Below are 15500 nucleotides of genomic sequence, written 5' to 3' on the forward strand. Positions count from 1 at the left end.
CCCCTGCCACGCAGTGATGGCTTCATTTTGATCAGACTCCATTAAATAAATTAATAAATTAAATTTATTAAACTTAATTTCCTTAAATGTATCTTCTAGTACTTCTATCTTAAATTTATCTTCTAGTACTTCTGTGATGTTTCTTGTGTCTGCAATCAGGTTTTTCATTATCCAGAGCTTTTTTGTTGAATATCCGTATTTATATTCCGTGGCCTTCTGTTCAGATTTGACACGGGTATCACCTTCTCTTATTTCTCACAGGACCGGCCACCCTCCCCAGAGAAGAAGCTTCTGCGCCCTCTGGAGGGTGGAGGCTTGGCCGCCAGTGATCTAGGAGCTGAATGAGGGAGAAGCCAGTGGGAAAAAGGGGCTCAGCTTTTAGGATAGACATGTTCATTTAATCCTCCCTTTTCAGTCCAACATGCCAGGGGTTCCCCCATCCAAAGACTCCTTCTCTGAACCTCTCACGAGACAACCACTCATCCCAGACGTCTGCTGGAGGGGCAGTCACCGCACAGAGGGGACCCTAGGCAGGGAGGTGGAGTCTGAAGATTTTTCAAACAACGTCAGCTCCATTTCCAGAGGTCACCGTACAGCTGACTTCCCATCCTCAGGGGGCTTCTGAGGGAAACACTGATTGCTTCTCTGCTTTCCCCGCGGCTGCCTGTGCGCTGGGCTGCACTGGGTTTCCAGTGGTATTTCTGCTGTCTCCTCTCCTGTTCTCTTTGTCCTTGAGGGTTTAATACCTTTTTTTTTTTTTTTTAAATCCCTTCACTGTCATTCTAGTGCAAATTCAGGAAAGGGTGAAAATAAATGTGTGTGTTTATCTACTGTGTTTATCTGAACCAAAATAGGACTTTCTAAATGCTACCTTCTCTGACACCCTTAAGTATGCCTCGGGTGTGCCCGAAAGGAACCAGCTCCCTAATTAAAACTCACTCTATTCCCACCATTTCTTAAGGACTGGCTACGTGCCAGGCACATTGAAGACATGAATTCTAAACCTTGCAATTCAGGAGCTCCCTGGTGGCCTAACGGTTAGGATTCGGCGCTTTCACTGCGGTAGCCCCGGTTCAATCTCAGGTTGGGGCAATAAGTCCTGCATGCCGCGACGCACGGGAAAAAAACAAAACAAAACAAATCCCCAAAGCCATAAGGGAATACTACGAACAATTACATGCCAACAAATTCGACAACCTAGAAGAAATGGACAAGTTTCCTCCTCACCAGACCCCACTGCATGTGTGCCAGGCCCTGCCCTCCAAGGTATGAGACCTTTCCCTTCTTTCTTTTTTTATTATATTTAACCTGTCTTTACTGTACAAAATTAATAGACTTTTTTTAAGATGTTGCTTTTTAAAATTTATTTATTTGGCTGCATCAGGTATTAGTTGTGGCACGTGGGATCTTCATTGCAGCGCGTGGACTTCCCTCTAGTTGCAGCGCCAGGGCTCAGTAGTTGTGGTGTGTAAGCTTAGCTGCCCTGCAGCATGTAGGATCTTAGTTCCCCAACCAGGGATTGAACCCGCACCCCCTGCATTGAAAGGCGGATTCTTAACCACTGGACCACCAAGGAAGTCCCTAATAGACTTTGTTTTATAGAGATATTTTAGGTTTCTGGAAAATTTGAGCAGAGAATTTCCACATATCCCCTCACCTCTCGCCCCTACAGTTTCCCCTCTTATTAACACCCTGCATCAGTGGGGTGCCTTTATTACAATGGTGAGCCAACAAATTGTTATTAACTAAAGTCCACAGTTTACATTAGGGTTCACTCTCGGTGTTGTACATTCTATGGACTTTGAGATATATAATGACTCGTACCCACCATTATAGTTTCATACAGAATAGTTTCACTGCCCTAAAAATGCTCTGTATTCCACCTATTTATCCCTCCCTCCCCTACCCCCTGGTCACCAACGATCTTTTACTGTCCCCAAAGTTTTGTCTTTTCCAGAATGTCATACAGTTGGAATCATATAGTACGTGGCATATTCCCACTGGCTTCAGTCACTTAATACTACGCATTTAAGATTCCTGAGTGTCTTTTCATGGCTTGACAGCTCAGTTCCTTTTAGCCTTGAGTAACTCTCCACTGTCTGGACGCATCTTAGTTTATTTATCCATTCACCTACTGAAGAACATCTCGGTTGCTTCCAAGTTTTAGTAATTAGGAATAAAGTTGCTAGAAATATTTGTGTGCAGGTTTTCATGCAGATATGTCAGCTCATTTGCGTAAGTACCAAGGAGCAGGACTGCTGAATCGCGTGGTGAAAGTATGTTTAGTTTTGTAAGAAGTGGCCAAGCTGTCTTCCTAAGTGCCTGTGCATTTTGCATCCTGGCCCTCCCCTGCAATGCACCAGAGTCCCTGTAGCTCCACTAAGGGACTGTCCCTCCCCACACCCCCACTGGGGGACAGGCTGGGCCCCAGTCTCCAGAGGGATGAGCCCCACCCGCTCCTTTTCCAGCCCCTGAGGGTTATCTGTGAGGCTGGAATCCCCACTGGCCTGGGCCAAAAAGCGACTACATCCCGGGTCTCATAAAACAAGGGAGGTGGGCAGATTGAATTTATCTGTTTCTCCGGGATTTTCCTGAGGAAGTTAAAACAGGTGACTTGTTTAAAATAAACCCATGCATCTCACCCACAAGGACAGACAGCTCTGCCATCAGGAGGCTGGGGCAAGTCCCCCCGTCTCACAGGGCAGCCATGAAGGTCCAGTGAGGGGCTCATTTCCAAGGCCTGGGGCAGCACCTGCTGGGCCGCTGGGGCGGAAGAGCAGAGCAAGCGGGGAAGGAGGGGGTCCTGGTAGGAAAGAGGCTGCCCGGGAGAGACGGGCAGGTGAGTGGTGCCACTGGGCCACCTTCAGGGAGATGAGGGGACAGAGGTGAGCAGCCCCTCTCGGTGACCCTCCCTGACCATGTCCACGGTCGCTGACCTGAACAGCTAGTGAGGGGCATCTGGGGCTCAACTAGCTTTTGCGGCATCGACGTCATACACGAGGTACCTCACTCGCTCTCAGGACCACCTGGCAGGGCCGTGAGTCATTCACTGAGCAGGAAGGTTTGAGCGCCTTCCTGGCACCAGGCTCTGTTGCAGGCACTGGGGGAGCAACCATGTGAGCAAAACACCACAACCTTCCTCGTCAGGGCGGGAAGCAGACAGCCCAGCAGTAAGTGAGCAAATGCTGTCATTCCAGGCGGATGACAAGGGCTACGTGGAAGAGTACCGGAGGGCCCCGTCTCCAAGAGGTGACACTGGCACAGAGGCCTAACGGAAGCAGGACAGTGAGCTGTGGGGAGCCCTGGGGTCAGAGTCCCAGGTGGAGGAGGTCAGCAGGGCACAGCAGAGGCACTGGCCTGGTATGGGAGCAAAGAGAAGGAGGCCAGGGCGGCCAAGTGCAGCCAGGACGGAGGGCGAAGTCAGATCATACGAGGGTGGGCGGGCAGGCCACAAGGGTCTGGGGGCCATGGGAAGATGGGTGGGTTTTATCCCACGTGAGACGGGGCCTCCTGGGGTGTTGGGCCCCGAGAGGGGGCAGGGAGACCAAGGAGGGGGCGGCAGTTCCACTGCTGGAGAGAGAGGACCTGCCCACAGAGGTGGTGGGCTGGGGGCAGGGAGACCCAGGAGAGGGCGGCAGTTCCACTGCTGGAGAGAGAGGACCTGCCCACAGAGGCGGGGGGCTGGGGACCAACTGGGGTGTATTTTGGAGGCGGCACCAGAGGCCTGATTGTGAATCACGTGGTCAGGAGGAGAGAAAAACAGGACGTAAGGCCAACTGCCAAGTTCCTGGATTGGTCTGCTGGAGACACACGTGTGCCATTTACTGAGATGGGGAGGATGGGGGGAGGACGGTGGGGCGGGGGAGCAGGTCGGGGATGGGGGTTGGGTGTGTTATAGTTTGAACTGTGTTCCCCAAAAAGACATGCTGAAGCCCTGACTCCCACGACTATGAGAGTAACCTGATTAAAAAATGGGGTCTCTTATGGGAGTTCCCTGGCGGCCTAGCGCTTAGGATTCCGGGCTTTGACTGCCGTGGCCCGGGTTCAATCCCTGGTCGGGGAACTGAGATCCTGCAAGCTGTGCGGCACAGCCAATAAACAAACAAACAAATACATAAATAAAAATAGGGTCTTTTAGATGTGATCACATTAGGATGAGGTCATGAGGGCGGGCCCTAATCCAGTATGACTGGTGTCCTTGTAAGAGAAGAGACACGGAGGGAAGAAGCCCACGTAAAGACTGAGGCAGAGGGGCTTCCCTGGTGGCGCAGTGGTTGAGAGTCTGCCTGCCAATGCAGGGGACACGGGTTCGAGCCCTGGTCTGGGAAGATCCCACATGCCGCAGAGCAACTAGGCCCGTGAGCCACAACTACTGAGCCTGTGCGTCTGGAGCCTGTGCTCTGCAACAAGAGAAGCCGAGGTAGTGAGAGGCCCGCGCACCGCGATGAAGAGTGGCCCCCGCTCGCCACAACTAGAGAAAGCCCTCGCACAGAAATGAAGACCCAACACAGCCAAAAATAAATAAATAAATTTAAAAAAAAAAAAAAAAAAAAAAAAAGACTGAGGCAGAGATTCAAGGAGTGCACCTACAAGCCAAGGAATGCCGAGGAGTGCAGGCAACACCAGGACCCAAGAGAAGGGCACGGAGCACATGCTTCCCTTGATCCTTCAGAGACAGCATGGCCCTGCCAACACCTGGGATTTCAAATGTCTAACCTCCAGAACTTGGAGAGCGTACGTTTCTGTTTTAAGTCATCCAGTTTATGGTACTCGTTACAGCAGCCATAGGAAACTAATGCAGGTTAAGTGGAGATGTTGACTAAGGGCTTGACACACGAGACAGGAGACGGAACCCTGATGGAACCCAGCCAGAAGCCCCATGACACACAGAGGAAGCAGGAGGCAGCTCTAGTACCTCCTGGGCCCCCTGTCTCACCTGGCTCTGCCCCCCATTAGCAGAGCCTGAACACGGAGGCCCAGCAGCCCTGTGTGCTCGGTGGGCCACCGAGTCCCCTCCTGCTCACCCCTCCCCGCTCCCAACAGACACCAGCTCCCTCTGCCTGAGCACCCAGGACAGCAGCCCCCAGGATGCCCCCTGGCCGGTCCTCACAAACCTCTCCCGTCTACAGCCAGGCCTCACACTGGGCATCACAGCACTTGCCCCTCAGCTGTGAAGACTCCGGGGTGAAGAAACACCACCCAGAACAAGGAAAGAAAACCAGCCTTTCCCGAGGGCTCACTACATGCCGGGAGTCTTCCTTATTCTAATTATTTGTTTGTTTGTTTATTTATTTATGCCACGCCATGGCATGCGGGGTCTTAGTCCCCCGATCAGGGATGGTACCCACGCCCCCTGCAGTGGAAGCTCAGAGTCTTGACCACTGAACCGCCAGGGAAGTCCCTTCCTTATTCAATTTATACAAATCCTACGAAATGGGAATATCAGGCCCATTTTAAAGATGAGGAAACTGAGGCTCAGCACCCTGCCCTGGGACACTGCTGTGAAGGGCAGAGCTGAGCTCACGCCCAGGCCTGTACACCCCAGAGGCCACCTTGCAGCCTCTACACTACAGATGGCCCTGCTGGGTATCAGTTCTCAGCAGAGTGGTGGGAACTTGACCGGGGCCTGGGGAGAGAGGGAGACACCTGCAGAGAGAAAACCTCATTCCTCATCTCTCAGGAGGCTGGTCCCACACTGCCCAGGCCAGCTGCCGAGGGGGCAGCAGGCAGGACACAGCCCTGCAGAGAACCTACCCACCCAGTGCAGAGGGGCCGGGCTGCTCAGACCGCCTCGTGGGCTGGTACAGTCTGGGTTATCTGCAAGGCCAGGCTGGCACCGGCAGGGAGCTTTGGGATACGCCGGGAGAGGGTGTCAGCAGTAGAGGCGATTCCCTGGAAAGGTTTCTTGGTCCACCCTCCTCAGGATGCTTCTGTGGCCAGTACATGAAGGGACATAAAGGGGCAGAGACTTCAAGTACTTGGAGATGCTCCACTCAGATCCCGCTTCAAGGAAGCCCTCGCTGCCCTGCTGTGCGGAGCCCCTCGCCTGAGATGGGGCACTCACATGCGGTGACTGAGCGAGGCCGGGGCAGAAAGGCCCGGACACGTTGGCTCAGCATGGGACGCTGTGATGGGCAATCTCGCTCCAGAGCTGCCCCAGGTTGGCCAAGACTGTCTGGCCTGCAGAGCGGTCTGACTTCTCCCTCTGCCCAATCTTTCACAGAAGTTAAAAGCCCTAAGAAACACCCCAAACCCCACCTTGGCGCCTACTTTTGGAGAACCTGACCCTCCATGGCAACCTATGAGCCTTCTGACATCTTTGGGGGTCAGAGCTCTCCCATTACCCCACTGACATCCATTCCTTGCGGCTTTGGCCCTGGGGCACCTCTTGGAGCCACAAGCAACCAGCCAGGCCTCTTCCTTCCTGAGACAGCCTCCTCTGGTCCTTGCTAATCATACCCCATGCTGGCAACCGTAGCTGACCAAGATACTTCCAGCCCTCCACCTGGACTGCTGGATCCACTCGGGGTGGGGGGGGGGGTACAGAGGACATTCCAGGACTGATAGATAGAAGCCCAGAGCTCCTGTTCCAGGCCAGCCCATGATGTGCTGTGTGACCCCAGGCAACCGCTCACCCTCTCTGGCCTTCACGGTCCTTCCCTGTACAATGAGTGATTAAGGCCCAGTGGTCTCTGCCCCAGCAGGCCTGTCTGAGTCTGGATCAGCCCCCGGGTGGGGCTGTCTTCCTACCCCTCTTCTGTGCCACCAGTTCTCAAGCTGCCTTTCTACATAGTCTCGGTTCCTGCTTCTCCGTTAATTCCCCTGGAACGTCTCTTCTCTTCCTCGACCTAAATCCCAAACCAATGGCTGGCTCTAGAGTCTGCCGCACCAGCCCTGCTGCCTCTGGAGCACCATCCCTAAAACCACGCGGACAGACCCACTTCCTGGGATGGACCCTCGGGACCACACCTTGGGGAACACACAGCAGCTATGTCTCCAGCCAGCTAGGCAGCTGAGTGCCCCTCATAGGCTCCCCGGGCCTGGAAGGTGCCCAGGACCAAAGGAAGTGGTGGGTGTTCCCAGGTAGAAGGAAATAGAGAGGTGGCCTGGGATGCCAGGGTCCCACCAGCCTGGGCCAGTGGGCCTGGGTCCCGTCTCAGCTGTGCCAAGCATGTTCTAAAAGTCTGCGTGTCCTTGGACAAGTCATTGCAACTCTCTGCTCCCACCTCTGCCATGCGCCCCAACTCCAGACACCCAGGATCCTTGAGTACTTCCCCAAACTCACCCAGTCCGAGCTACGGGAGCACTCGGGGAGGGAGGATTTCAGAAGAGGAAGTTGGGGCGGAATAGAATGATTCAATGCTGGAGGAATTTCAGGGATTAGCCAGAAAGGTTATCTGTGTGTGTGTGCGCGCGCGCGCGCGCGTGTGTGCACGTGTGTGTGCCTGTGTGTGTCCTGGGGCGGGGGAGGGGCCGAGGGCGGGAAGGACAAAGGCAGGACAGCCCAGCTCTGCCACTTCCACTCTGGGTGCTGTGGGAAACTCAGGCCTGATTCTCATCCTCAGCCTGTAAAACGGAACAATGCGCATGTGCGTCGTGGGCAGCTGGGATAGTAAGAGGTGAGTCCATGCAGCTCAGTGTGGAAACTCCAAACCACACCTGAAACTTCTGCCAGTTTCGCTCTGGCAGGCATGTGACAAGATGCCCAGTATTTAAGTGACACTATTCCAGGAAGGTCAGGCATGTTCCCCCTGTGTCACCCTCCCAGGGGTTCCTCCGGGGGCCAGGGCCCCTCAGGGTTGAAGAGGAAATGGATTCTGTGTGTAAAGTTCTTGGCACAAGGCTCCACTCCCAGCGAGCACTCGGCCAGTGAAAGCCAAGGACATGCAGGCCGACGTGAGCCGCTGTGTGACATCAGAGAGGCTCCCCGAGCTCAGTCCCTCCCTGTGCCCAGGACCCCATGGCCCAGGGAGAATGCCCACGCTTCATGGACTTTAATGCTGATACCAGCTAACACTTCACAGAGCTTACTTGGAGCCAGACCACCTTCTAAACACTACATATGCAGCAGGTGAACTTTTTTTTTTTTTTTGGCCATGCTGTGCAGCTTATAGGATCTTAGTTCCCCAACCAGGGATCAAACCTGGGCCCCGGCAGTGAAAGCACAGAGTCCTAACCACTTGACTGCCAGGGAATTCCCAGCAGGTGAACTTTCATCCCCATCTTACAGGTGAAGAAACTGAGGCAGAGAGAGGATAAACATCTTGCCCACGACTATTTGGCGAGTACTCGGACCTCCTGGGGTAGTGTTGAGGCCCAAATGAAACCAGGACCCAGAGGTATCACTGAAGAGCAGCGTAACTTAATGGACATAAATTCTGTTATTTATGTTCAAAAATAACAAATATTGTTCATGCCTTTGACCCGGGTCAGAAGCAGGTTTGTGGCTGGTGAAGCTAACGTAGCTTAGGTAATCAGAGCCCCTCACATACACTAGCCTCTCTGGAGGCTCTGAGTGGGGAGGGCCCTGACAATACATTCATGGGATCACGTGATTTGTAAAATTTGCGAAAGCAATATTTTTTGTATTGTTGTTTCCTAAAAAGCCCCCATCCTAAAATTGTATAAGCTCAGGCCTCTACCTTCATTCATGTCCAGGATATAATTTGTTAAAGGGAGGGGTAGGGATAGGAAGATGCTGTGTCAGGTGTTTATAGAAGGCACAAGGGAGAAGTAGCAAGTCCCAGGGTCGGCCGAGCCAGCTGGATCCTGGCTGTACACAGCGGTCCAGGCTGGAGGACTAACCCAAGGGAAGCTGTGGACTAGGGTGGGGCATGTGGGGCTCCATCCTTGAGGTGAAAGTAAATCCCTCCTTCAAATTCCTCTCCCCAACCCACCAGAATCCAAGCATGTCCTGTTTCCAGGGCAGTCACAGTTGATGAGTGAATAAAGGAATGAATGGCCCAGCACCTCCTGGCTGAGTGGCCCTGGGCAGGTTGTTTTCCAGGGCTGAGCCCAGTTTCCTCATCTGTAAAATGGGGAGATAACACCCACTGCGTAAGGTAGCGGGGAGAACCAAAAGAGACAAGGTGCAGAAAGTGCTGGGCATGGATTCGCCCTGGAGAAAGCAGTGTTTCAAACCAAAGGATGCAACCCAGTCTCAGGCTGGGAAGTCACTGGGGCCCGTCTGCTGCTACTGCCAACCCTGCTGAAGGGCTGCAGTCTGGCGGAGATTTCCAGAGCAGGGCCTGCCTCGTGACAGCTTGAGTGCCCCCTGCTCAGTACGTCCAGTTCTCACTCCCTGAGGGGGGGGCAGGTGCAAGAGGATTTCCAGGCAGGATCACACTGGGGTTAAACCTCTCTCCTCTCCCAACCTGAGGAGCATTCAGGGATGGTCAATAACCCTAAGGGGCTCCACTTCCCACCCCACAGGGCACTCACATGACACTACCCAGGTCTTGCACAGCCAGAGTCCTTGGTAACTACGATGCACTTCCACGGCCAGCAGCTTCTCAATGATCCCAACGAAAGTATCACACGGGAGTTATCTATGCCCGTTTTGCTGAATGGACAGATGATGAATGAATGGGAATGAGGCCCAGTTAAGTGAATCACCCAGCATCTCACGGCTGGGAAGTAGCAGCAAAGGCACGAACCTGGACCTGATTTCCCTGCAGTGGCCATGGCCAGCAGATCCCAGGCACCCCCAAGGACAGCTCAGTGAGACTGTAAGCCGGCTTGCCTGACCACTCGGGGTTCTAGCTGATTAGATGTCTGAACCACCCGACCTTGGGCCAGGGGTCTTTTTTTTTTTTTAATTGGAGTATAGGTGATTTACAATGTTGTGTTAGTTTCAGGTGTACAGCAAAGTGAATCAGTTATACATATACATATATCCAGTCTTTTTTGGATCCTTTTCCCATATTCGTCATTACAGAGTATTAAGTAGAGTTCCCTGTGCTATACAGTAGGTCCTTATTAGTTATTTATTTTATATATAGTAGTGTGTATATGTCAATCTTCCAACTTATCCCCCCCTTTCCTCCCTGGTAACCATAAGTTTGTTTTCTATGTCTGTGACTGTATTTCTGTTTTGTAAATAAGTTCATTTGTACTATTTTTTAAAGATCCCACATATAAGCGATATCATATGATATTTGTCTTTCTCTGTCTGACTTACTTCACTCGGTATGACAATCTCTAGGGCCATCCACGTTGTTGCAAATGGCATTATTTCATTCATTTTTATGGCTAATATTCCATTGTATATATGTACCACATCTTTTTTATCTGCTCCTCTGTCAATGGACATTTAGGTTGCTTCCATGTCTTGGCTACTGTAAATAGTGCTGCAGTGAACCCTGGGGTGCATGTATCTTTTCAAATTATGTTTTTCTCTGGATATATGCCCAGGAGTGGGATTGCTGGATCATATGGTAGTTCTATATTTAGTTTTTTAAGGAACTTCCATACTGTTCTCCATAATGGTTGTACCAATTTACATTCCCACCAACAGTGTAGGAGGGTTCCCTTTTCTCCACACCCTCTCCAGCATTTACTGTTTGTAGACTTTTTGATGATGGCCATTCTGAGCCGTGTGAGATGATACCCCATTGTAGTTTTGATTCGCATTTCTCTAATAACATCTCAACATCTCTCAGTGATGTTGAGCATCTTTTCATGTGCTTTTTGGCCATCTGTATGTCTTCTTTGGAGTAACATCTATTTAGATCTTCTGCCTTTTTGAATAAGTTGTTTGTTTTTTGATATTGACTCCATGAGCTGTTTGTATATTTTGGAGATTAATCCCTTGTCGGTTGCTTCGTTTGTAAATATTTTCTCCCATTCTGTGGGTTGTCTTTTCGTTTTGTTTATGGTTTCCTTTGCTGTGCAAAAGCTTTTACATTTAATTAGGTCCCATTTGTTTATTTTTGTTTTTATTTTCATTACTCTAGGAAGTGGAGGGCCAAGGGTCTTGAGCACTCTGGTCCCCAGCCTTTTCCAGTATAATCCTGGCACATCCACACTGGTGGGCTGGATCAGTGGATAATATCAATGACAGCTAACATTTTGAGGGCACTAAGTATCAGGCACTGTCTAAAGGCATTAACATGTATTCACACATTTCAACCCACAAGGCAGGTACTATTAAAGTCCTCATTTTACAGATGGGAAGACCGAGGCCCAGGAAGGTTAAGACACTTGTCCAGGGTCACACAGTGACAGTCTCCAGGGTACCCACTTTACCTGTCTCCCTGGTCACTCTGTGGTTCTGACCAGGAGCGGGTACCCCAGCCTGGACCCCACCCGAACCCCGTGGGTCCCCCACCCTGCCCAGTCCCGGGGATCCAGCTCACTTACATGGGGTGGAGTGCTTGGGTTGGGGGGACTCACCAGCACACGGTCTCCCAGGTGCAGGTCCTTGTCACCCCGCTTCACAGAGCCGCTGTCGGAGAGGTTGGAGCCCGACTCGTTGCCGGTCTTGACGGAGCTGTTGAGGACGCTCTCCCGCAGGGGGATGACGCGGCTGGTCAGCGGCGGCGTGGCCGTGCCCGAGTGCAGCGACAGGTTCTGGGTGGTCAGCGACTCGACCGAGTGCGCGTCGCTGCCCGAGCCCTCGGCCGCAGGCTGCCGGGTCAGCTTGGAGGGCCGCGTGAAGATGCCCTGCAGGGCCGGGCACTCGAAGTAGCGCACGCCGCCCACGGCGCCGTCGTTCTTGCCCACCGGCTCGTCCAGCACCACGCCCGCCCACTGGCCCGGCGCGAACTGCGTCTCGCCCAGGTACTGCACCACGCCCGGCTTCACTCCATTCACCCACACGCGCTCGCCCACCACGAAGTCCCCCACGAACTCGTCGCCCACTTCGGCCGCCTTGGCACCGGGCTTCTCGGGGGCGGCGGGGGCTGCGGCCGGGGGGCCCGAGGCCTGCTTGTGCAGCGGGGAGCCTGTGGAGGAGGAGAGAGGCGGCGGTTAGGGCTCGGGTGGGGGCTGGACCCTCGGCCGTCCCAGGAGCGCGTAGTCCAGCTGGCCGGGGGGAAACTGAGGCAGGTGGGGCTGGGAGTGGGGCCTGGGGCGGGTCTCATTCTTCCTGGGCCGTAGGCATCCCCGGGCGGCTCCCTACTCTGCCAACCCCTCTGGAAAGTTCTAGGGATGAAAAGCTCAGGACAGTGCCTCCTCTGAAGGCTTTCCACTGCTCAGGGTCACTCGAAATTGAGGGCAGAATGAACCCATGACCGAGGGTTACAAGCTGCTACTTCCGCACCCCGGTGGGCTCAGGCCCTCAGCTGTTACTTTGAGGCCGCCCATGGCCCCACGTGGGACACAGGTCTTGTGGGGGGATCTCTGTGCCCCCCGCCTTCTCCTCCAGCCAGTTCTGGGCCCCACGAAAGGCTCCTTACTGTTCCTTGGCAGTTGACCACAGACATCTTGGGACAAGGAAGGAGCCAGAAAACCCTCTTATTCCACTCCTGAGTCTCCCTCTCCTCCCCGGTCCCCAAGCTGCAGGCCAAGCCTCAGGGCACACAGACCAGGAGAAGGGGGTGTGAGGAGGGTGGGAGGTGGAAGCAAGCACTTAACCTCATTGCTGGACTGAACTCCAGGCTCTCTGGCCTGAACTGGGTACCCTAATCCAGCCCCTCTTTACAGAAAGAATGACCCTGAGACTCAGAGAGGCCAGGGCCTCGCCCAAGGCCACACAGCAGAAATGGGGACTCAAACCCTTGGAGGGGGCCTGCCTCCCAGGCCTGGGCTCTGATGTGCTCCAGACTCAGAAGAAGAAGGGAAGGGGGGCAACCTGCTCACAAAAGGACAAAGCAGAGCTCAAACCCACCATGCTTTGTGCGTGTCTGGCTCCTGGGCCCCACGCAGGGCCTCCTGTGCAAGCGGATGCCGGCAAGCCTGCCCATTTATACCTCAAGGTCTGGAGGCTGCCCCGCCTTCCTGCCAGACCAAGTATCAGGCAGGGAAGGACTCATCCTTTTCCTCCTCTACTCCAGAGGCTGACGGACTTGTCAAATACAGATGGGGACAGGAGGCAAGCAGACACTGCCATGCCCCTATCAGAGTTGCCTGCGTTTCTGGTCCTTTCCATGGGTAGCCAGTAGAGGGGCCACAGGGGCAGCGGCTCCACCAGCATCCTCCTTGTACCCAAGGCCAAGGAGCCTGGGGCCGCAGGCCTGGCTGCATGCTGTCTCAAGGCTGGAAGGACAGAGATTCTGGGAGATGAGGAAGCCACACAACTCCAGGGCAGGGCTGACATACGAGCTCCGGCAGGCAGGTTCTCCCTCCGGGGCACTGGTAGTGGTGGGAAAGCATGTGATCAGCCAGGGCCTGGGGAGCCAGGACGGGCGTCCTAACTGAGGGGCAAGGGGCTCCCTCTCAGCTGTGAGCTGGGCTCCTGGGAAATCAGTGAGCTTTGCTACTGAACTTGATTAACAACCAGAGTGATCACACCCACGAATTGATGCTCTGTGCTAAGAGGCAGACATACAGTAGCTCATTGGACCCTCAGTTAACCCTGTGAAGTGATTCCATGATCCCATTTTACAGATGAGGAAACTGAGGCCTGGAGATATCAGGTGCTTTATCTAGGCCCCCCAGGCAGGAGGCAGCAGCGCCAAGGTCCGGCCAACAGCCCCTGGCTCTTGGTGCAGGGCGCTTTCATTCGTCCAGGAAATGTGCACCAGGCACCCGCCATGCCAAGCCCTAAACTACAACCACCCAATCTTGGACTCCTCTGCATGGACCCGTTTCCTAGACTCTGACCAAACCCTACAGTTCCCTTCGAGCAGGGAACAATCTCATCTTGTACTCCTTCCTGCAGAGGGATGTCTCCTTCTCCTTCTGTGGGACCCTGGGGGTGGGGGTGGGGGGTGTCCCCAAGGCTCTTCTCTTCCACCACTGAGATCCCACAAGGTGGAGGCCACAGTGGCTGAGGGAGCAGACCCTGGAGCCCCGCCTCGGTCTCCTCACCTGCCCTCCGCCACGGGGCTGCTGTACAGTGATGGACACAAAGCCCTAGGGACGGTGCCTGGGCCACACAAGTGAACAAGTGCTGACCGTTCTTACTGGGATGAAAATGACTGATCCTCAAACTAAGGGATTAGAAAAAATTTAAAACCACAAAAGGATCAGGGGGCAGAAGAAGGGCTTCCAGCAAGTTCTGGTGACCTTGGACCCATGGCTCTGCCCCCACCACACACACCCCCCACCAGAGCAGCCGACCTCGTCCTGCTGTTCCCTGTGCCTGGGCTGAGCTCCGGGTCCCTGGTTCTCATCTAGGACAATCCTGTTACAAGGAGCTTCTGCTGGGATCACAGCAGTACGGGGCCTAGGAACCCCGCTAGGTCAGGTGGGCCCGTTCCTTAAAAGAAAAAAACCTGCTCCGAAAAGCAGCCATAGTGGGAGGAAGCCACAAGTTAGATGGTGTTTCAGGTCCCTCGTGACACTGCCCAAGCAGCCTGTGGGTCCTGCTAACAACGAGGGGTCAAGGTCATCATCATTAAGACAGCAGCTACCATTCATGAAGTGAGACTACGTGCCCTCAACGGACTGGGTACTTTTTTTTATATATATATAAATTTATTTATTTAATTTTTTTATTTTTGGCTGTGTTGGGTCTTCGTTGCTATGCACAGGCTTTCTCTAGTTGCGGCGAGCGGGGGCTACTCTTCGCTGCGGAGCACGGGCTTCTCATTGTCGTGGCTTCTTTTGTTGCGGAGCATGGGCTCTGGGCATGCAGGCTTCAGTAGTTGTGGCAGGTGGGCTCAGTAGTTGTGGCTTGCGGGCTCTAGAGCTCAGGCTCAGTAGTTGTGGTGCACGGGCTTAGCTGTTCCGCGGCAAGTGGGATCTTCCCGGGTCAGGGCTCAAACCCGTGTCCCTTGCATTGGCAGGCCGATTCTCAACCACTGCACCACCAGGGAAGCCCTAGACTGGGTACTTTTTCTATATTATGTTCTTATCTTGCAGATTAGGAAACAGAGGTTATAAAACTTGCCCAAAGTTACCCAGGCAGGAGCCAGGCCCACCTGGTCTGGCTCAGAGCCTCCCCGTAAGGCAGGCATAGGAGGTGTCTAGCAGGTGTCAGTGCCCTTCCCATATCCATTTCCAGAACACTTCCTCGTGCTGAGGGGCTCTGTGATGTCTGCTTAACGGAATGGCCATGGCTCAGGTGAGACCCTGCCCTACCTGTTGTCTGTGCGAGGGGGACCCAGCGTGGCTATTCTTGGCAAGAAGCTGCCTACTCAGCTGTCCTCCCAGCTGTCCTGGCCCAGGCAGACCCCCAGGTAATCTCCTTTCTTCCCCACCCCTGCCCCTTCCAGAGGTCACAGGCCCCGGGGACCAGTTGTTTGAACAGCTGCTAAAATAAAATCCAGGTCACGAGCCTGGCGACCACACTTGGGCGTTCTGCTGCATTTTTCCTCTTTGATGCTCTAGTCTCACAGGCACAAACCTTCACCCACTCCCCCACTCACCCCGGGCAGCTTGCAGCCGCCTGAGCT

At 53.8% G+C, this 15500-nt stretch overlaps 1 protein-coding gene across 7 annotated transcripts in view; it reads right to left on the reverse strand.

The window, feature by feature from the left end:
* The window catches only part of CLIP2 (CAP-Gly domain containing linker protein 2), a 76632-nt gene that overhangs the window by 32259 nt on the left and 28873 nt on the right, over positions 1-15500 (reverse strand). For 5 of the 7 annotated variants that reach the window (XM_033426323.2, XM_033426321.2, XM_033426324.2 and 2 more), the window contains exon 3: positions 11362-11945. In XM_033426323.2, the coding sequence (XP_033282214.1) occupies positions 11362-11945 (584 nt within the window). The remainder of the gene's footprint in view (positions 1-11361; positions 11946-15500) is intronic. The other 2 variants (XM_049699851.1, XM_033426325.2) reach the window with 1 other exon arrangement.

The sequence above is a fragment of the Orcinus orca genome, chromosome 16 (assembly GCF_937001465.1).
Source record: "Orcinus orca chromosome 16, mOrcOrc1.1, whole genome shotgun sequence".
NCBI classification, from domain to species: Eukaryota; Metazoa; Chordata; class Mammalia; order Artiodactyla; family Delphinidae; genus Orcinus; species Orcinus orca.